We start from the raw sequence: 24,109 nt of genomic DNA, 5'->3' as shown, positions 1-24,109 counted from the left end.
CCTCTCCCTCCCACTCCCCCTGCTTGTGTTCCTGCTCTCATTTTGTGTCCCTCTGTCAAATAAATAGATAAAATCTTTAAAAAAAAAAAAAAAAAGACACATTACATACAGAAGAATAAAGATAAGAGTAAAGCAGACTTTGTGTCAGGAGCTATGCAAACCAGAAGATTATAGAGTGACATATTTAAAGAACTAAAGAAAAAACTGTCAACACAAAATTCTATACCAAGAAAAAAATCATTTTAAAAATGCAGAAAAAACAAAGGCTTTCTCTGAAAAAAACTGAGAGAACTATTTAGCAGCAGACTTGGAACCTTAAAGGAAGTCTTTCAGACAAAAGGTATATGATTCCAGGAGAAATCTGAATTTATACATACACAAAAAAGGAATAATGCTGCAATAGTGAAAATGCAGGTAAAAACAAGTTTTAATTTAATTACTCTAAACGTTAGTTGAATGTATAAAGAAAAAGCAGTGGCACTGTAGTTGGTATTTTGGCATGTGCAAAGAAGAATCTATGACAACAGCATAGATGGAAGGAACTGGGAGTATACTGTTGTAAGGTCCTTACATGACCCATGAAGGTAAATCACAGCTAATTTTAAAAGAATATCATAAATCACAATGGTAATCACCAAAATGTATTTTTGAGTTATAAATAATGGGCCAATCATGGAAATAAAATGGAATAATAAAAAATAGTCAATCCAAGGGGCGCCTGGGTGGCTCAGTCGGTAAGCGTCTGCCTTCGGCTCAGGTCATGATCCCAGGGTCCTGGGATCGAGCCCCACATCAGGCTCCCTGCTCCGCGGGGAAGCCTGCTTCTCCCTCTCCCACTCTCCTTGCTTGTGTTCCCTCTCTCACTGTGTCTCTCTCTGTCAAATAAATAAAATCTTTAAAAAATAATAACAAAAAAAATAGTCAATCCAAAAAGCAGCTAAATAAAGGGTGGGGAGAAGAACAAAAAACAAATGGAACAAATGGAACAAATGGAGGGGAGGGGGGAAGAAAATGGCAGAGTAGGAGGACCCTGGGCTCACCTCATCTCACAAATACAACTAGATAACTATCAAATCTTCCTAAATACCCCAGAAATCAACCCGAAGACTGGTAGAACAAACTCCACAACTAAAGGTAGAGAAGAGGACACATCAAAGAAGGTCGGAAGTGGGGAGCCTGAGTAGTGCAGTCAGTTAAGTGTCTGACTCTTGATTTCTGCTCAGGTCATGATCTCAGGGGTGTGAGATTCAGCCCCACATCGGGCTCTGCACTCAGTGCTGACTCTGCTTGAGATTCTCTCTCCTTCTCCTTCTGCCCCTCCTGCTTATATGCTTGCACTCTCTCTCTCTCTCTTTTTCTCAAAAATAAATAAAACTTCAAAGAAGGTCAGATGTGTGGAGACAGGGTTTAGGGGAGAAATGGATCACATATGCTGCAGAGGGGAGGGAGTCATGGTCACAGAGAAGGGAGAGAGAGAGAGAGAGGAGTACACAGGGGAACACACAAGGAGAACATTTCCCCATAGCCATTGCCTTAGAAAGCAAGAGGGGCTGAGTTTCATCATTTCTTGCAACCAAAGGGGCTTAAAGCCTGAAGTTCTAAGTGTCAGCGGGCTGGGCTCCAAGAGAGCCTGGAGGTAATGGGGCTGCTCTTGAAGAGGAAGCAGGCAAACAACCCAGGGACATATAGCATGGAAACAGCGATCTGAAGAGCAACTGGGGCACACAGTGGGGAGATTATTTGTTCTTCTCAGAGCGTGCTCCTGAGGGGCAGCATTTACAGAGAGACTTCTCCCCGAACAAAGCAGCTGGCCAGTGCCATTTCCCTCCCCCACCCCTCAGCATAAACACAGAGCCACCTGCAGGAAACAGGCAGCATGGACACTGGCTGCCTAACCTGCTTATACCAAGCCCCACCCCTCTGTACTCTGGTGGGAGTGCCCTGCTCAGTCACGTTGCCTCAGTCCCAGTACAGTGGGCCCCTTCCCCGGAAGCACAAACCCATGCCTACACCACATCTCCTGACAAGAATTTTGTAGGGCCTTGGTAGGGTGGAGGTGCTGACAGGTCTCATTTCACAAGCAGACCAGAACACACCGAGTTAAAACTTGCCACATTCAGGCCAGGGACCGAACGCTGCCCAGGACAGGTAAGGAGAGCCTCTGCAGATGACTAGCCTGAAGGATAGAGCAGTCAGAACACAAGAGCAGAGTGCACACAGCACACACTACAGATACTTGCTGAAGTGTAGGCCCTGGGCACTACACGACCTCTTCTTTATAAGGCCATTACTTTCGGGAGTAGGAGACATGACTGTCTTTTCCAATGTATAGAAGCAGGCAGAGACTTAGACAAAATGAGAAGACAGACGAATGTATCCTAAATGAAAAAACAAGATAAGGCCACAGCCAGAGATCTAAGCAAAACAGATATAAGTAATATGTCCGATGGAGAATTTAAAGCACTGATCATAAGGATACTCACTGGGCTTGAGAAAAAAATGGAAGACAACAGTGAGACCCTTATCACAGAGATAAAAGAGTTAAAAAATAATCATTCAGAAATGAAGAGTGCAATAAATGAGATTGGAAACATGCTTGATGCAATGAACAGCAGGCTGGAAGAAGCAGAGAAATGAATTAATGACCTAGAAGACAAAGTAATGGACAGCAATGAAGCTGAACAAAAGAAAGAAAGAAGAATTATGCAAAATGAGAACAGACTTAGGGAACTCAGTGACTCCATCAAATGTAGTAACATTCGTATTATAGGAGTCCCAGAAGAAGAGAGAGAAAAGGGGACAGAAATTTTATATGAAGAAATAATAGCTGAAAGTGTCCCTAATCTAGGAAAGGAAGCAGATACCCAGATCCAGGAGGCACAGAAAAACCTCAACAAAATCAACAAAAGTAGATCCACACCAAGACATATTATAATTAAACTGACAAAATATAGTGATAAGGAAAAAATTCTCAAAAGCAGGAAGACAAAATAAGACAGTTATTTATAAGGGAAAACCCATAAGCAGATTTTTCAGAGACTCTCCAAGCCGGAAAGGACTAGCGTGATATATTCAGAGTGCTGAGTGGGAAAAATCTGCAGCCAAGAACTCTATCCAGCTAGGCTAACATTCAAAATAGAAGGATAAATAGAGTTTCACAGACAAACAAAAATTAAAGGAGTTCGGGGCGCCTGAATGGCTCAGTCGGTTAGGCGTCTGCCTTCAGCTCAGGTCATAATCCCAGGGCCCTGGGATAGAGCCCCGCATCGGGCTCTCTGCTCGGCTGAGAGCCTGCTTCTCCCTCTGCCTGCCACTCTGCCTATCTGTGCTCTCTCTCTATCTCTCTGTCAAATAAATAAATAAAATCTTTAAAAAAAAAAAATTAAAGGAGTTCATGACCACTAAACCAGCCCTGCAAGAAATACTAAAGGGGACTCAGAGTAGAAAAGAAAGACCAAAAGTGACAGTATAAAGATAGGAAACACAAAAGCAGTAAAAATGAATATTTCTATAAGAAATCAGTCAAGGAACTCACAAAATAAAAGGATGTAAAATATAATAACATATACCTAAAACATGGGGAGGGCAGGAATAAAGAATGGTTTCAAACTTAAACGACCATCAACTTAATATAGACTGCTATATGCAGAAGAGGTTACATACAAACCTAATGGTAATCACAAATCAAAAACTACTAATAAACATGCAAAGAGAAAGAAATCCAAATATATTACTAAAGAAAACCACAAGCCATGAAACAGAGAAAGATAAGAAAGGATCAGAGAAAATCTTCAGAAGCAACCACAAAACAAGTAATAAAATGGCAATAAATACATATCTGTCAATAATTATTCTGAATGGGGGCACCTGGGTGGCTCAGTCATTAAGCATCTGCCTTCGGCTCAGGTCATGATCACAGGAACCTGGGATCGAGCCCCACGTCGGGCTCCCGGCTCAGCGGGACGCCTGTTCCTCCCTCTCCCACTCCCCCTGCTTGTGGTTCCCTCTTGCTGTGTCTCTCTCTGTCAAATAAATAAATAAAATCTTTAAAAAAAAAAAAAAAGAAAACCCAAAGACCACCAAAAAATTGTTAGAACTGATAAATGAATTCAGTAAAGTCACAGGACACAAAATCAATAAAAGGTATCTGTTGTGTTTCTATACATCAATAATGAGGCAGCAGAAAGAGAAGTTAAGGAATCAATCCCACTCACAACTGCATCAAAAATAGTAAGATACCTAGGAATGAACCTAACTAAAGAGGTGAAAGGTACTCTGAAAACTATAAAACACTGATGACAGAAATTGAAGACGGCACAAAGAAATGGAAAGACATTCTGTGCTCATGGATTGGAAAAACAAACATTGTTAAAATGTCTATACTACCCAAAGCAATCTATACATTTAAAGCAATCCCTATCAAAATACCAACTGCATTTTTCACAGAACTAGAACAAGCAATCCTAAAAATTTGTATGGAACCACAAAAGACCCCTAATAGCCAAAGCAATCCTGAAAAAGAAAAGCAAACCTGGAGGCATCACAATTCTGGAATTCAAGTCATATTACAGAGCTGTAGTAATCAAAACAGTATGGTACTGGCACAAAAACAGACACATAGATCAATGGAACAGAATAGAAAATGCAGAAATGAATCCATGATTATATGGCCAATTAATCTTCAACAAAGCAGGAAAGAAGAATATCCAATTGGAAAAAGACTGTCTCTTCAATAAACGGTGTTGGGAAAACTGGACAGCCACATGCAAAAGAATGAAACTGGACCATTATCTTTCGCACACATAAATAAACTCAAAATGGATTAAAGACCTAAATGTAAGACCTGAGACCAAAGAAGTCCTTGAAGAAAGCACAGGCAGTGATTTCTCTGACATTGGCCACAGCAACTTTTTTCTAGATATGTCTCCTGAAACAAGGAAACAAAAGCAAAAATATATTTTGGGGACTACATCAAAATAAAAAGTTTTTTTTTTTTTAAGATTTTATTTATTTGAGAAAGAAAGAATGAGAGACAAAGAGCACAAGAGGGAAGAGGGTCAGAGGGAGAAGCAGACTCCCCGCTGAGCAGGGAGCCCGATATGGGACTCGATCCCGGGACTCCAGGATCATGACCTGAGCCGACAGCAGTCGCTTAACCAACTGAGCCACCCAGGTGCCCAAAATAAAAAGTTTCTGCACAGCAAAGGAAACAATCAGCAAAATTAAAACCAACCTAAGAATGGGAGAAGATATTTGCAAATGACATATGTGATAGAGGGTTAGTATCCAAAATCTATAAAGAACTTAGAAAACTCAACACCCAAAAAACAAAAAAACCAGTTAAGAAATGGGCAGAAGATATGAATAGACATTTTTCCAAAGACGACATCCAAATGATCAACAGACACATGAAAAGATGCCAATATCACTGGTCATCAGAGAAATACAAATCAAAACTATAATAAGATATCACCTCACATCTGTCAGAATGGCTAAAATCAACAACACAAGAAACAACAGGTGTTGGCAAGGATGTCATGAAATGGGAACCCTCTTACACATTTTTTTCTACCTCACATGGAATATTCACCAAAAGAGACCATACACTGGGTCATAAAACACACCTCAATAAATAAAGAGAATTGAAATCTTGTAAAGTATGTTTTGGGATCATAATGGAATTAGACTACAAATTAATAACAGAAAGGTATCCGGAAAACTCCCCAGATTTGTATGCTAAACAACCCACTTTTCCTTAATCCATGAGTGGAAGTGGAGGTCATAAGGGAAATCGGGAAATATTTGGAATATTATGGAAAAGGCAAAACTGTAGGGACAAAAAAAAAGATGCCTGTTTGCTTGGGCCTAGGGAAGGGGAGAGGAGATTGACCACAAGGAGAAGGAGGGCATTCTGTGCAGTAATGGAAATGTTCTCAAGTTTGAATGTGATAGGGCGCCTGGGTGGCTCAGTTGGTTAAGCGACTGCCTTCGGCTCAGGTCATGATCCTGGAGTCCCGGGATCGAGTCCCACATCGGGCTCCCGGCTCGGCAGGAAGCCTGCTTCTCCCTTTCCCACTCCCCCTGCTTGTGTTCCCTCTCTCGCTGTCTCTCTCTCTGTCAAATAAATAAATAAAATCTTTAAAAAAAAAAAAAAAAAAAGTTTGAATGTGATAGCGGATAGTGCATCATTACATGCACTTGTCAAAACACATAGAACTGATCACTAAAACTAGTGAATTTTATTATATGTAAACTGTACCTCAATAAACCTGATTTTACAAATTTTTCTTTAAAAAAAGTACATGGAACAGGAAAAATGAAATTCAAATTTCCATGTATACACTCCTATATGTTCTCAGTGTTGGCTGCCCCATGTGCCCTTCACTACACGAGCACCCCACACCCACACCCTCATTCTTACTGAAAGGATTATTCTGAGCCTCAGTGAATCAAGACCAAAAGTCCAACAACCTCCCATCCTTTAAGAAAACATAAATTTAAAAGTGGTGTTAGTGTTTATGAATACTGCGTCCTATAATCACTGACAGTCCTCATCAAAATGACTAGCATCCTCTAAATTTTAAAGGTAAAGTTCAGATGTAAATTCTCCTTATCCACACAGATGATATAATTTTTACTTCCAGATTTCAGCAGTTGTCCTTGATTTTGTATAAGGAAAGTCATTTAAACTCCCTAATTCTATAAGCCATTCCCATGGCTCCTACCAGCTACTTCAATCTCAAGTCTTAAATTCCAGAGATCAGATAAAGGCTCTGCATCACAGCTAATGAGTCTTAATGCTCTTTCAGAGTCAGTCAAAGCTTTAGACAGGCTTTTCAGAATAAACTTATTTTTCCAGCATAGTCGATTTTCTTGCGAGGCAAGATTTGATTACCAAATTGTGCTAAGTTCTAGAAATTCAGGTTTCATTCTTGTATGCTCCCACATTTCAGCAGACAATTAAGGAACTTTCTGATCCATGCTCCCGCCCTCTGGGGTTTGGGTAGAAGACAAATCTACCACAGAGAGTTACACTCACATTTCTGGGGCTTTGATCCTTGGGGACTCAGTAAATCCTACAGTGGGACTTTTGTAGTTGAACAACTGTGTGGCAAGCAACGTAGTTTTGCTTATTTTTTAATTCACAAACTCTGCCCCCTGCTTTTGAACAATTCCCAAAAGTAATGTTAATTTTCTTTTTGTAAGAAAAATGTCTCCAAAAAGCCCAGATTAATTTTTCTACATTGTGAATGTTTCCTTTTATAAATTGGAAAAGAGAATTATAAGAACTGATAAAGGTATAGTTAGCAAGAAGTCTATGGGCACTAAGATAAGGCAGGACCATGAGGCCTGGCAGAGTAGACGCCTGACAGATGGCATTTTGGAACTTCAGCTTTAATGTCATTCTTAGATGGAAGGTTCTTTCAGGTTAGATATCACATGATAAACATAACAATTACTTTAAGTCCAAAAATTATACTTCTATCTGATAGAATCTTGGGCAAATCACACAGCAAGAAATGCTCTAAGCTTTAAAAAAAATCATGATACAAAATTCTATTTACAGTATAACGTCAAGTATGTTAGAGAAAGACAGGAAATAAATAGGAGAAATGGAAAGAAATACAAATATACCAAGATGTTAAGACATTTTTGGAATAATGGAACTATACAGGATTTTCCTAAATTTTCTTCACTCTTTACTCTTCAAAATATAATTTTAACATCCTTAGGTTGTTAGAAACCTAATGTAATTTAACAAACACATGACATATTGTTAGGCAGGTTTTGATTTGGGGGTGTCTATATACTTGTTTGTTTGATAAACATAAGGTGAAATCGATATGCATTAGTTGCAAAATTTGGAAAATCAAATTTGCCCTATGTCATATAAAGAAATGTGTAAACATGCCCGAGAAAATCAGTCAAAGCAATGGACAAAAATGAAATCTCGATTTTTTTTTTTTCTCTTACCTGTTTTTCCTTCTGATTAGTTTCACTGTCCTATTGAACACCTTCCTTAGAGGATTCTTTCTAATCAGGATATAGAATGAAACCCAAACTCTTTATTTCTTTAAGAGAACACTTAAATAGGGCTCTTATGTGCCATGCATTACTCCAATCATTTTACAAAGGTTAACTCATTTCATCTAGGTAAGTCTTCAGTTTGGCATTCCAAGCATTCCCCACTTAGCTGCTACTTCCAGCCTTTTCCCACCTGTCCAACTGCCCTGTGACTCAGTCTCACCATTCTACTCTGCTTGCCTCAAACATACTCACAGGCACCTCTCATCCTCTGTTCGTCTCTTTCTGAGACATTGTCCCCACCTCATCCACCAAAATCTACTTGTCAAAGGCCAAAGCAGGCTCAAATCCTACCGTCATCAAACCTTCCCAAAGCCTCCGGCTCAGATCTGTGCCCCTCTCCATTACTCTTTGTGGGACTAGAGGTACAAGTAATTTCTGAACAACATAATCTCTTATAGGAAATAAAACCTAGTGGAGTTTGCATCGTCTTTTCTATATTCCTCTCCCTACACTGCCTGACTCAGTGTTGTTCTACATAATAGATGCTGCTCAACATGTAAATGTCATGTAAATACATTCAATCTATAAAATAAAGACAGACCTTAAGGAGCAATTTTCAATACTTTGCATAGAACAACATATATTGCCCCAAATCATTTATTATCAAGATTGTATACAAATGGCCACATTATAAAACTACTTATCAATTTTTTAAGCATTTTCTATGTGCCAAGTGCTGTGGCTAAGCATTTTACATGCATTATAACTTAGAATAGTCCCCCAAAATTATCCCATAAAAGACTTGCCTTATATTCAAGTCATTATAAAGTTCTATTATGAAGGTATCTTTTTTTGAAAAATAATATACTGTTTGGGGAAGACACATTCTTCTGAACTAATTCAATCATGCTAGCATAGAAATCATCTGATAAAATCTATTTTTTCAAATGGGACCAGGAGACAAAGAAATTTAACATAGACATTTGAATTATTCCTACGGCATGATTTCACAATTGCTAGTGCTGGGAAATTTGGAAATAAATTTTATAAAGATCATTTTAAAACAAGAAAAGTAACATAGCCAGTTGTTATGTTGAGGAACCACAAGTATACCACCACAGAGAGAAAAAAACACCTGAACGTTTGAGAATTAGTAGCTGAGGCTGGAGATAAAACTTCTAATGCCATGTCATATGTGGGTTAAAAAAGCTCTGCACGGGGCGCCTGGGTGGCTCAGTTGGTTAAGCGACTGCCTTCGGCTCAGGTCATGATCCTGGAGTCCCTGGATCGAGTCCCGCATCGGGCTCCCTGCTCGGCAGGGAGTCTGCTTCTCCCTCTGACCCTCCCCCCTCTCATGCTCTCTCTCTCATTCTCTCTCTCTCAAATAAATTAATAAAATCTTTAAAAAAAAAAAATAAAAAATAAAAAAATAAAAAAGCTCTGCACAACATCATCTCAGGAAAGCAACAATGATGTGCTCTGGAAAACTCTGCCTAGAAAGGAGACTCAAAAATAGCTCTCTATTGAAGATAAAGACACCAGAGTCAGAGATGACTGTTAAAGAGTTTGAACAGAAGTGTTTTGGGGCACCTGGGTGGCTCAGTTGGTTAAGCATCTGACTTTGGCTCAGGTAACGATGTCAGGGTCCTGGATCGAGCCCCACGTCCAGCCCCATGTCCTGGCGGTCGCATGGCCTCATCTGGTTCTGCGCCCAGCAGGGAGTCTGCTTGTCCCTCTCCCTCTGCCCCTCCCCTTCTCATGCTCTCTCTCTCACTTTCTCTCTCTCAAATATAGAAATAAAATCTTTAAATTTTTTTAAAAAAGAAGTGTTTTGTGAAACGGGAATGTAAAAATGTTTCAGTAATGTGTTACATATTCCTATTTCAGATCACATCATATATGTAATTGTAATATTTTATTATGTATCATGTAAATATTATATATCAAATTCACCCCAAAAAGAATTTCTTTTTTAATCTTCTTGTTGGAAAAATGGAGGTTTGCCTTCGATGAGGGTGACCTTAGATGTTAGCATGGATGGTTCTCTTCACAACCACCAGTGCACTGGGTATTATGCCCCTTATCCAGATGAGGAAGTGGGGCTTAAAAGTTGAGAAACTCACAAGGGCACACAGCTGCTCAGTGCAAAGTCCAGTTGACTAAAAGTCTGTGCCCTCAACCACCACCTCCACGGCAGGAAGCTCCCACAGGTCCTTGCTAATGTCAGGAGCCACAAAATCCAAATTGTTTTTCCTCCTCCAGCAGGATCAGCATAGAAGCATACACTTTCCTTAGAAACAAAATGCATGTGAAGAACCTTCTCTGCTGAGCTCACACTGGCAAGGCTGGAAAGCTTCTGTGCTCCTCAGAAGCGAGGCCCCCCCTGACAGCTGTCAGCAGCACTGCAAGGGTGGAAAGAGATGGCATTGGAAAGCTCCCGAGAGGAGCCCTCTGATCCCTTGTAAGACTCCCCAGTTTTACACAATCTTCACCAAATGAGAGACAGAGATGAAAATACTCAAAAGAGATATGGAATTGACCTATCTTATGTATCCAGTCCTCTTATTTTCCGTTTGACACGTGTTTGTTAAATGAACTAGAGAAATTTCAGAGCTACAAAGACAGAGAACCTCAATTAACTGTATTTGACCTCAATCTCAGAGCAGCAGCTGACCATAAAACACACTCAGTCTTTTTGGTTTGCTCCCAAATTCTCAGCTAGAATGTCATCACAGAAACAACATGAAATGTGCAACACTGAATCAACAGAAACATGCAAGCCTCACAACACATGATATCAAGGAGGAGTATCAGGAGTGATGCTTCTTTCAGTTTTAGGTAAATCCGCTTAAATCTTATGGCAGTAAGTGTAACATTTTTAAAAAGACAAATTTATACATCTGGGTTCTTAAATATGGGCAGGAGCTGTCTATAGACAAAGGAGCTCCAGGAGGGACGGGTCCTGACCCGGCAGGCACCACGCTGTGGGCGCAGCCCCCGAAGAGCCTGCCTGCAGCTTTCTCTGCTGTGCAAACAGTGCCCGAGGAGTTCTTCTTTTAAGTACAGTTCTTGGAAAAGTTAAATGCAAATGTTACAAGAAATGAAAGGGTTTATTTCAGATGATTTCTTTTAAGTTTTTACTCAATTATATATGAGAACAAAAATATAATCTCTCATTCAATAGAAAAATAAAACAAAAGTGTTAGCTGTCCAGAAAACCCTACTTCTGTTCAAAATTCTAACACCTCTGAAAGACAGTATTTAATCAATCACAGCAGTTTGATGAGAGCCCATATAGGAGATGTTTTGAAACAATGCTTCTTATCACATAAAACATAATCCTGACCTTCAGGGTACAAGATGCCCACACCTTGCAACTGCCTTTTATCTCCCCCGCTCTTCCAAGGAGGTTGGAAGACAAGCTCTTCAAGCCCTTGGAGACTAAGCGCAGTATCAACTCACCTGAATGTGCATGGCGCCCTCTGCCGCTGCTTGAATAGTCAAACAACCACTGATGAGTGACCCCTGCTCTTCAGCACTCAGGGAGCCTTTCAGAGAACCTGACTGCTCCAGAAACTTCATCTCTTTTCTAGAAAGAAGAGTGACCCTGTGAGTACCTGAAAGCAAACTTAAAAACAAAGGTAAACACGAATCCCTAGGGAAATGCAAATCAAAACCACAATGATATACCTACCACTTCACACCCATCAGGATGAAAAAAATAGAAAGTAAACCAAGAGTTAGCGAGGATGTACAGTATTGGTGGAAATGTAAACGGGGAAGTCACTGTGGCAAACAGTTTGATGGTTTCTCAAAAAGTCAAAAAGAGAACTACCTACCATATGATCCAGCAATTCCAATTCTGTTAATACCCACCCCCCAAAATGAAAGCAGATACTCAAACAACTATTTGTGTATTCATGTTCATAGCAGCATTGTTCACAACAGCCAAAAGATGGAAACAACCCAAAAGTCCATACATAGATGAAAACAAATGTGGCACATACATACAATGGAATTCGATAGACTGGAATTCAGCCTTTAAAAGGCAGGAAATTGGGGCGCCTGGATGGTTCAGTTGGTTAAGCGTCTGCCTTGGGCTCAGGTCAGGATCTCAGGGTCCTCAGATAGAGCCCTGCATCAGGGGCTCTCTGCTCAGCAGGGAGTCTGCTCCTCCCTCTCTCTGTTCCTCCCCCCTGCTCATGAGCTCTCTCCCCCTCCCTCTCTCAAATAATCTTTTTTTTTAAAAAGGGAGGAAATTCTGTCACATGCTGCAGCATGGATGAACCTTGAGGACATGACACCAAATGAAATCAGCCAGTCACAAAGAGACAAATACTGTATGATTCCACTTATATGAGGTACCTAGAATAGTCAAATTCATAGAGACAGAAAGTGGAATGGGGGCTGCCAGGGCTGGAGGAGGGTACCTGTGGTTTAATGGGTACAGAGTTTCAGTTTTACAAGATGACCTTTTGGGTACAGATGGTTGTATGACAGTGAGAATGCACTTGATGTCACTAAACTGTATGCTTAAACATTATTAAGACAGTAAATTTGATGTCGTGTGTATTTTACCACAATTAAATTTTTTTCTTTCTGGTTTTTGAAGAGATGAGGCAAGGCCAATAGGAGGTAAGATTGGAAAGTAGTAGTTCTTCACCCACTTCTGTCAATCCCTGGGGAACAGGATTGAAAGAAGGTATCTCATAGTCAGGACCAGGGCCTTCCTGGGGCGTCACCCGTGCAGAGACCCGTGCTAAGAAGAGCCCTCGCTGGGTTTAATGCTCTGCTGTCACGGTCTCAAAATGCTTAATGAATACGGAGCAAAGGGCCCCACGTTTTCATTTGTACTTAGCCTCACAAATTATGTAGTCAGTCCTGCTTATGATTCATGACATATTAAATAAATATAAACACATACAACATATACAAACACACACACACACACACACACAGTTGCCTAAGGAGCATCATTTATGCTTTCCAAAAAATTCCGTGGATTTCTGCCAGTGAGTCAAATATTTTTTACAGCATTTCATGTTCATGGTTTTGATCTTTAAGCTGTCGACATCTTCAGCCGAAGACTACCAGGAACACACCTACGGTAGGACAAGTCAGGTTTGTTACTCACTGCATTGAGGGAGAATGCACAGCAGGGGGAACTACGGGGTATTAGTAAGAAAGTGTCAGGGAGAACCGGTAGCAGGATTTGAGCTTTGGTTGGGTGATTTGGAAGAGGATCTGAGGGTCTGATTTCACTGGATTGGATGTTGTAGAAAGGGAAGGCAATTTGAACACTGAGTATCTCAATAAACATAAATATTTGGAGGACAAACTAGACTGAAGATAAAGCTGTCATGAGCAAAGAAGTAGCAGTCATTCATTTTAGCCAAGAGAAGGCTGCTCAGTATTTGTGGGTTACACAGTGATCTCATTTTTGTCTATGCTTAGACAAATTTAAAACATGGTCTTGCTTTGTCTCATTCTGTCATGGTCTAAGAGTGACCCTGTCTGAGGTGGGTGTTCTTGAGACTGCTTATGTCCAACAGGAGAATGCCATGGCCCAGCCACGAATGCTGGGCCAGCTCCAGATGTTAGGGGCTGTGCTTTTGTTGTTTTTCGTTTTTTCTCTTTCTTAAAACTATGTATCTTGTATTTTGTTTTAGCTACAAATTGAGGAACAGAAACTTTCTTGCTACTGTTACTGCAAAAAAAAAAAATACAAAAATATGCTGAAATGCAAACATTATTATACCTAACAAAAAGAAGCTCCATGGCAAAGATAATGAGTCGACAAATGATCACGCAGATTCAAAGTCTTTCCTGCTTCTGAGTCAACAAACATAAAGACACTATTGTAGGTCATCACACATGGGATCTGAACCCAAATTTTTTTAAAGGAGAGGGAGAAATCTGAGATTGTTGTCATGTAGATAATTTGGAAGATCTGTAATATATTAACTTTAAAAAAAAAAAAAAACCTACCTTAAAATCAAGCCAGGAAATGGCTACCTTATTTTAGAGGATCCTAAGGACACACATGCAGAAGTTCCTCCTTGGAACAACTCAATGTTGGGAACTGAATATCCCTGACCACTACCCCCAGTGAGCAAGCATTTGAAAAATATTTTTACATATAACACATTCCTTGAAGTAGAGGTTTATAAAGTTACTGAAAATATACAAAACAAGGTGTGTTTCTTAGCCAGTTCATCAAGAAGTTCGTATTAGTTGTCTAGAGTATTGTGTGGTATCTTAGCAACAGATTAGAAATTGACTGTAAGTCTGATAACCTAAAATCAAGAAAGAACTGACTTAAATGGCAGAAAATAGATATTTTAAACACCACCGAGGGAAATATAGTAAAAAGAGTTACCAGAAAATGTTGCCCTACCAAGATAAGAAGGAAGAGTGAACGTTTACTTGTCCTAGAGGATCCCGGGATTGTGCTCCAGCAGCGACCCCCAACCTCCCTGAACACAGTCCGAGTTCTTCACTCAAATAACCACAGTGAGGAGGGCACCACTCAATCCAAAGATCATTTAATTTTCATTTCATGTTTTGGATCCATTTTTTTTAAATTTTTGGAGGTATAGAACTCTGTAAATGTACTAAAAACCATTTACTGTATACTTGAAGAGCCAAATATATGCTATATATATCTCAATAAAGCTGCTGTATTTGTTTCTTGTTGCTTTTATAACAAATTACCACAAACTCAGTGGATTAAACAATACAAATTTATTATCTTACAGTTCCAGGGGTCAGAAATCTCAAGTAGACTGACATCAGAGTATCAGCAAGGCTGCATTCCCTCTGGAGGCTCTAGAGGCAAATCTGCTCATTGCCTCTTGTAGCGCCTACAGCTCCCCCCTCACCATTTTCCTTGGCTTCACGGTCCTCTTCCGTTCCCTAGCCTGCAATCTCATCACTCCAACCTCTGCAATCTCCATCACACCTCCTTCTTTGGCTCTCCTCATTCTCTCCCCCTGATAAGGACCCTTGTAATTACATGGAGCCAATCTGGATAATCTCCCATATTCATATTCTCAACTTAATCATATCTGGTTCTCTATTGCCATGTAAGGTAACATATTCCCAGGTCCCGGGGATTAGGGCATGCACATCTTTGGGGGAGTCATTGTTCTACCTACTACACTTACATCAAAAAAAAAAAAAAAAAAACTTTTAGAATAGAATATGTGATATATGTAGAATTCCTGTAAAATTACTGTCCAAAATTGTGCTTACAGAACAGAGAGGACTTACCTATTAAAGCTGCCTCAAATCAGATAATTAGGTTATGTTTGGCTCTTTGTACTTCGCAGATAATTTTCCACCATATTCTGAATTCCACTAGCTGTTGAAAAGTTTGTTGTCAATTTGTAATTCTTTTATAGGTAGTCTGTCTTTTCTCTCTCACTTTTAAGACTTTTCTTATGTCCCTTGGTGTTTTGTAGTATCCCTGTGATGTATGTAGATACAGATACCCTTTTTATTTACCCTGCTTAGGACACTTTGTTCTTCCAGAATATGAGGATCCGTGTCTTCAACTGAAATGAAGTCTCGCTCCTTGTACCTTCATAAATTCTTCCTCCCTATTCTCCCTAAACCTTTCAGGCCTCTGATGAGATACATGCTAGGCATCCTCTCCGTATCAGTCATATTTCTTAACTACTTTTTCACATTTCCCATCTCTTTATCTCCTAAATTCCATGCTAAATAGTATCTTCAGATCCGACTTCCAGTTTACTGTGGTCATAAAACCTTGTCTCTCACGTGTTTGGGGATTTTTAGTTGTGAGCAGATGTTCACTGAACTCTGTCTGTGGGATCCTGTGAGCCTCTGTTTTAAGGTACATTATTCTGGAGACAGTGTGTATCTTCCTGCTGACAGGCACTGCAGACATTACTAACCAAGGGACCAATTTGAATTCTTGGATTAGAGTTTATAAGACCACACAGTAATATGAATTTGGGCTCCAAAGCTCTTAGAGAGCTGGTTTGTGGTTATAAATTCTCAGAGAAACTCCTTCTCCCTCCACCCAGAACCAAGGCCAAGACAGACAGGCCCCCACATACAGACTAGATTTTTTCCTACTACTCCTTTCACCAACAATGTCACCCTCTGAATACTAGCTTCACTTGGGGGTCTCCAATTTGATCCCTCATCTTGCACAGACTAAGGTTTGCTGTTAGAACCAAAGCAAGATTGGCAATTATCTTAGAGCAGCTGTGACGTTCACATATCTCTTAGGATCTGTGCTCCCAAATTTGGCCTCTCAGAGTTTCCATTACTTTCTTGCCAGATCAGCTATGCATTATAAACTATACATTTACTCAATCCTTTTAAGTATTTTGAAGTGGAAAGGTCTTTCAGGATACTTATTTTGCCATATTGCCAGAAACTAAACTCTAGACTGTTTCTTTAAAATCTAATATTCTTAGATATTATGTGCACTTCATATTTCATGATAAAAGAGAAATACTGGCCATATCCATTTCAGTAATAAGTTATTCAATGTGAATATGATCTCTACTAGGCACATGAATTTATAACACACAATTGCTAATTGATTACATCATGGTTCTTGTTCATGTGTAGCAAAGAAAAATAATACTGGTTTTTAGAGTTACCACTGGTAAGGCCTTACTCTTCTGTTTTCCAGCTTTGCCCACTTGAAAAAATACATATATGTATTATTTATATATACTATTGCATTATATAAATATTACATATATTTATACATATAAATAATACCTAAATCCACCTGAAGCCAATAAACTTAGCCTTAAAAACAACAATATATTTCTGAAATGCATCAAAACACAAAGAATGCTTCTTTTTTTATTTAATTTAGCTTATTCACTCTGATGCTTTAGAAATCAAGGCCCACATTGGTTACAAACTCACTCCAGGACAAAAAGTGTTAGCCACGTGTGGGATGGAAACCAGTTTCTGACTCCTTCCCTTAAACACAGTGAATAGAAACCTCCTCCTTTTCCTCACTCTTCCTACTAAACCATGATGGTTCTGCCATTAAAAAAAAAAAAAAAAAACCTGTCTGGTGGGACTTATTTATAGGGCTAATTGGCACAATTTATTGGCTTAAAATCTGAAGATTCAAGGTAGCCAATTTACTGGAGAAAACAGAGAGGAGTCTGCATCCACTCCCTCCCTCATGAATGTTGCTAACACCGGAGTCCCAGCCTGTTGAGTTTGAACTTAGACTACAGGGTTCCTGTTTTCCATCCGGTTAGCCCTGGTGTACCTAACGAAACTACCAAATCCTTCCAGGATTTCATTACCAACAGAGTTCAGCCCACGAGGAGCCTGTGCCACGTGGTACATGGCCCATCAATTAGCTCATCCCTCATGGCAGTTTGAAATGAAGACCCTCAAAGTGGGTTGGTCAAGGGTACATGGAGCCATAGGCGTATGCCCAGTGGTAGAGTCACCGCAATTGTGGGCTTTAGAAAGGCAGGACCTCAGACAAGGACCTGCTATGAAACCATCCTCCCCAGAACTGCTGAAAGTTACCAGAGCTGTTGTCTGACTATCAGAAGCTCAGATGTCGCCTGAAAAATGTCCTGTTTCTGCAACAGTGATGTAGCTGCAGGGATAGCTTCCAGGGTCCCTTGCTTCCTTGAAGAGCCTCACAATACATCCCCACTGACTGATGTAATCTGGGTACCTCTATACTTGTAACCTGAAAGGGCCTAGCACCTACTTTGTTCAGAAATTAGATGGAACTATTGGCTGAAGGAAATTATCACATATCTAAACTGCTTGGTTTTAAACTATATGATTTATATAAATTAGACCTGTAGCAATGGCTAAGCCTAGGGACCAATAACACTGGTAAATGTCAACTACGTTGCCCATAAATATAACCAGAATAAAAATGTTCATATCTCTGAAGGACTGTTTATAGCTACCAAACAAAAAATAATTTCTGTTCAATTAAATGTATTTGCTATTAAATAGAAACAAGTGAGAAACATAATATGGTGCCCCTGTTCCCTTTCTGGAAAGACTTTGTTTTCGTAACTTATTTTTAAAAGTAAAAAAAGAAAAAGTAGAAAGAAAAATAAACATCCCCATATTTCTACTGAGAACTAACCACCACCAATCTTGACATATGTGCTTCTTGTCATTTTTTAAATAAGCAAAACATTAAAGTTCTTTTAACCGCCAACCTCACAGAACTATTTTCTACTGAATTCAGAGAGGGTTTTTAAATGCCAAAGCCTGAAAACACAATAATTACCCACTTCATCCTTGAGAGAATTATGTTTGAGTAGCTAATGTGCTCAAAGCACCTGCTTTAAGCTGCAGTAAGCCAAAGCAAACTTTTAGCCTTTCTTCCCAATGTAGTGAGTCAGATTAGAACAAACAGATGGGACGACAAAAGAGGCTCTTGTTTCTTCGATGAGCTGCTGTTCTATGGACTTCCCAGGGATTGTCCCTATGGAGAAAGAAAGGAAAAAGAGACAGAAGGTAGTAGCCAGAATAACCACACCAATGGTCTCATGCAGATTAGACTCAGGGTGAAGAATCTATATAAGCAATTTGGCCTCGAGGCCCTTTCTGCCCCTGGAAAAGACATGGGCATGAGGGGAGAGACCTGGTCACACATTAACCCACTGGACCACTACATGGCTGCAAACTCCAGAACCCTGCTGTGCAGGGATCCCAAGAGAAAACCATATGAAACGTTTGGAGGAGTTTTCAGACATACTCAGATAATCCCTCATGTTCTCTTCAAGTTCAATAACTATGCCCGTAAATCAAAACCAGCCATTTGGCAATGTTTTATCCCAATTAGATCAGTTCCAATATTTTTCATTAAGTATTTTGGAAGAACTTAACACATAAATACATGGAAAAGAAAGGGCTCTCGGTAGGGTTTTCAGCAGCCTCAGATACGGCAGAATGTTGCAGCCTACACTATTTAAGAGTTAAGAACGCACGCATTCAAAGCACATTAGTAAGTGCTGCAGCGTACCAGTTCTACCTCTAGAGGTCAGCCTAGCACTAGAAGTCAAAATATTTCCAGCCTAACTTCAGTGAATTTGTATTTTTATTTAAAATTGGAGAAAAGGAAATAATACATTATATGTTTAAAAAAAGAAGAAGAAGAAGATAGCAGGAGGGGAAGAATGAAGGGGGGGAAATCGGAGGGGGAGAAGAACCATGAGAGACGATGGACTCTGAAAAACAAACTGAGGGTTCTAGAGGGGAGGGGGGTGGGAGGATGGGTTAGCCTGGTGATGGGTATTAAAGAGGGCACGTTCTGCATGGAGCACTGGGTGTTATGCACAAACAATGGGTCATGGAACACTACATCAAAAACTAATGATGTAATGTATGGTGATTAATGTAACATAATAAAAAAAAATACTTTGCTTGAAAAAAAATAAAATAATAAAATAAAATTGGAGAAAAGGAAATGTTAATTATCCCTGTAGGGCAAAATATGGGTGGTTTTAATTTTTTCATATTTCTATTTTTGAAGTTTTATTCAAAAGGAGCATTTATTACTTTAAAAAGATAAAGACAATGGAGAGATTGGAATCCTTGAATACTACCACTGGGACTGTAACAAGTGCAGCTGCTATGGCAAACAGTATGGTGGTTCCTCAAAAAATTAAAAATGGAATTACCACAAGACCCAGCAATCCCACTTCTGGATATATATTCAGAAAAAATGAAAGCAGGGACTTAAAGAGATATTTGTACATCCATGTTCACAGCAGCATTATTCACAATAGCCAAAAGGTAGAAGCAACTCAAATGTCCATCAATGGATGAAGGGATAAACAAAATGTGGTCTATACACACAATGGAATATTATTCAGTCTTTAAAAAGAAGGAAATCCTGGGGCGCCTGGGTGGCTCAGTGGGTTAAGCGTCTGCCTTCGGCTCAGGTCATGATCTCAGGGTCCTGGGATCAAGCCCTGCATCAGGCTCCCTGCTCAGTGGGGAGCCTGCTTCTCCTTCTCCCTCTGCCCCTGCCCCCTGCTTGTGTGCTCTCTCTCTCAAATAATAAAGTCTTAAGGAAAAAAAACCACCCCCCTCCACACACACACACACACACACACACACACACACACACACACACACCCACACCCACACCCACCCCCCGTCCAGGCACTTTCCTTTGATCAGCAACAACAATGCTAGATGAAGACTGGCAGATTCTTTTCTGGACAAACTGAAGAGTGAAAGAAAGGAGACATGCAGACACGGATACTTAGAGATGGCACTGCTGTTTGCAGTCCCTTACCCTGGCTCCGCTGCCCTGGTATCCCCATGCTGGACTTCCTGAGCGCCCCCATCCACCACTCGAACTACACGTGGGAAGATTAATCATTGAAGCGCCACAGAAATCCTGAATTCAGTTACTGCAATATGAAAGTGGGGGACAGATGTGTGACAGTGCAGCCACGGGATAGGAGGTGGACCCTAAAAATCATTCCTGTTTTTGAAGTGGGGGGTAAAAGGATAGAATACAAAAGTTTTCACTGAAGAGTGGCCCCAGATTTCTTTTGCTTGACAGCACAGTGTTTTTAAAGTCTTGAATGCCTTCCACCAAAGGCAAGGTCCAATTTGCCGAGGGCTCCACCTCTACCTACTTCATTCTCTCCCCAACAGGTTACCAGCCCAGCCCCCTTGCTCACCTGAATTTGAAAACCTCTCAGTGAAGTCTGTAAGTTTAAATGTACTGTGGAAAGAAAAATAATTCTCTCCATTTGCCCCACAGGATTGCTGGGGATCTGATTGCTCCCACTGGTCCCTGCCATCACTTCCCCTGCTTCTCCCCTCCTCACCGGGGCACTCTGAAATTCTCTTCCCTCAGGCTGGTGGTGACACTGGGACTTGGGGGGTGGGGAGATACTCAGGGGAGCAGAGGGCCTGCGTAAGCCTCAAGTCTGTCGATTTCACTCAAGTTTACACATGAGTATCAAGCCTTGGCCCAGTTAATACATGTACTTTCATTTATTTGTCATTGTTGGAAACCTCAGAGAGACATGGACCAGACAAAGCGGAATTCATACCACTCTTGAGTCCACACCCTGTACTATATAAGCCTTCACAGCCCTACTTTCACTGTTAATATGCACGTGTCCACATGCACAAAAGCATGCCGGATCAGGAGAGAAGTCCACATGCACAGAAGCATGCCGGATCAGGAGAGAAGTCCACATGCACAGAAGCATGCCGGATCATGATAGAAGTCCACATGCACAAAAGCAGGCCGGATCAGGAGAGAAGTCCACATGCACAGAAGCATGCCGGATCATGATAGAAGTCCACATGCACAGAAGCATGCCGGATCATGATAGAAGCATGTATCCTCAAATGTTCCTCAAGAGTCACTCATTCCCACCATTCAGAGACAGCCAAAGTATTCTGATTTCTCCCCAGTTTTCTGAATGTACAATGAGCATATATAACTTTTATGAATCAGATAAAGCTACACTATTTCTGTTTGGGAAGAAAAATAAATAATTGCAATGAAGCAATCATTTGAACTGCCCTAGTGACAGCCAAGTGACAGCATGATCTGTGAACACACAGATAAGAGGCTGAATGACCTGCCTGAACCCAGAGCCCGTTGGCATCAGGACCTCAGATCCCTTCTGAACTTTCCCATCCAGTTAGGTTTAGTCAGCTCATTTCCTGTACCCCACTTCAGGGGAGCTTCAATTTAACCACCAAAGACAGGCTCCTGCTCATGAATAGGGTACATGTCTCTCCATTTATTGTAGTTTTATTTCCTGTCATTCAATAAAATTTTAAAAATTTCTCCATGAATGTGTTACACATTCTTCTATTTATACCTAGGTTGTTCACATTTTGGTAACTGTAGCGAATTTTTTACTGTTTCCTAACCATGTATTGCCAATATATAGAAATATAATTTTTTTTTCCTACCTGACATACGTTTTCCACAGCCTTGGAGTTTAGCCTACACAATCTATGCTCAAATTTCACCTGATAATAAAGCAATTGCTATCAGTCTGACTGGGCCTGCTCAACTTCTCCTGAAATGTCATGACATGTTAATTATTACTCATACACTGCTGATCTATTTCCCTGGGTGGGGGAACAGTAAATATTTTAGGCTTTGTGGATCATTTGGTCTCTGTTGCAACTACTTATTGTAGAGTGAAAACAGACATAGATAATACATAAACAAATGGGCATGCTGTGTCCCCGTAAAAGTTCATATGGTACATTCCCTTAAGACGGACTGGGACCAATAGTTCTGCATCAATTCCTACAGAAGAGGAATTCCCCAAGTAGAGGATGGCTGTAGAAAGACAAAACCAGGAACCCTCAGAACCTGGAATCAGTAGAGGATAGCAATCTAACCACAGGAACCTGACCAGGGCTCAGTATATTGCTAATCAACCCATCTATTGCCACAATCCTGGGAATTAGTAATTTGGCTGCACTCAGCTGGGCTCACACATGAGGTCGCAGTCAGCACGTTAGCTAGGGGCTGTTGGAGGAGGATGGCTTCCCTCATTGATCTAGCAGCTGATGCTGAGGTTGGCTAGTGCCGGCTGACAGCTGGGCACGTCTGGATGGCCAGACTGAACTGATTGACAGGGTGGAGGACGGCAGGAAGGTAAGTTCTCAAGGCACAGGTGCTTTCCAGGCCTCTGCTTGCATCACATCTGCTATCTGTCCTACTGGCCAGTGCAAGTCCGTGGCCAAGCCCAGAGTAAGGCAGTGGGAGAAGCAAAGTCATACTGCAAAGAAGTGTGCAGATAGGGATGGAAGCAATTTGTGGCCATTTTGTGATCTACTACACTCAGCTATTCTAGCCAAAGATATATAGGAAAACTAATAAATGTCCCTTTCAAGCCAGAACAGATCAATCCAAGAGGAATCCAGATCAAAAATTGAATTCAAGATATTTAAGCAAGTACATAGGTCTGGGTAGCAAGTTAAAAACACCCCCCAGAAGCCCAGTTACTAGAAATGCCTGAGTTCAGGGACAAAGAGTTCAGTGACTCAGAAGACAAGAGTACAGGGCAGCTACCTGGTTTCAGGGATCACTTCCAGTGGTTTATTAAATCCTAATCTATTTAGAAAGCTGATTTGGTTTGGGGGGATTTGCATACCAGAATGACCATCTACAGGTGGTAAAGTTATGGCAACAGAGAAATTTAAAAGAGTAAGTTTACCAAAAGACAATGATTTCAGATTGGGACTCACGTAAAACAAGGCAGTTTGCTCCCTGCCTCAGAATGGAGGCGGTCACTGAGATATCAATATGGCCCACACCAGGTGCCCCTGGTCCAGTGATGGCTAGAATGGCCGTTACTACATGGAAATAACACTGGATCCAAATCCTAAAAGTCACGTCCTGATCTATGAGTCCATATTATAACTTTTACTTGATTTTTGTTTTTCTTCTTAAAATACATAGTCTCAGATTCTTACTTGAGACCTAACATGTGCCAAGCATCAGGCAACAAAAACCAAGTAGTAAAGCATCTGCTAATAAGGTTTTCCAAGGTCAAGCTACCCTTCTATTTTGAGATTTAAGTATGTTAAGTTTTAAGTTTCTCATTTTACTGCTCTGTTAGAAAAAGATTAGTCTTGGATGATATCTTTTTAATTTTTTTTTAATTCCCCATGATGGCATGGTATGAGTTGTGATAATTTCTCTCATCTTCTAATGTTGTAATAGTTTTTAAAATCAACTTCACGCAGTTTAAGTTCATTTTTACAATTTCAGAAACAAGATGTACCATTTCTACTCATTTAAGAGTAGTGTTTAATAGGTCTAACATAAATAGAATTTTCATGCAGAAGTAGTAATATTTCAACCACATATTCTCTACTATAAAATGTTCAGAAGGATCTGAATTTGGGAAGTGAGCCAAACTGCAAGGATGGGACAGATGGCCGGGAAAGTCTATGAAAAATACGGCAAGAAGAATTACTCTTTGAGACTCTAGACAAGCTTCCCATGACTCAGTTAAACAATTACTGAGCTAGTGCCTATTTCTGGAGACAAGAGATGTGCATGCTGCTTCTTTCTGTGGCCATAATG

At 40.4% G+C, this 24,109-nt stretch overlaps 1 protein-coding gene across 3 annotated transcripts in view; it reads right to left on the bottom strand.

Moving 5' to 3' along the window:
* The window catches only part of CRYL1 (crystallin lambda 1), a 133,859-nt gene that overhangs the window by 84,711 nt on the left and 25,039 nt on the right, over positions 1 to 24,109 (bottom strand). For all 3 annotated transcript variants that reach the window (XM_036121741.2, XM_036121742.2, XM_078070597.1), the window contains one exon: positions 11,491 to 11,617. In XM_036121741.2, coding sequence (XP_035977634.2) covers positions 11,491 to 11,617 — 127 coding nt within the window. The remainder of the gene's footprint in view (positions 1 to 11,490; positions 11,618 to 24,109) is intronic.

Source organism: Halichoerus grypus, chromosome 4, assembly GCF_964656455.1.
Source record: "Halichoerus grypus chromosome 4, mHalGry1.hap1.1, whole genome shotgun sequence".
Classification (NCBI taxonomy): Eukaryota; Metazoa; Chordata; class Mammalia; order Carnivora; family Phocidae; genus Halichoerus; species Halichoerus grypus.
Note: the sequence above shows the minus strand (reverse complement) of the source record. Positions and strands in the feature narration are given on the sequence as shown.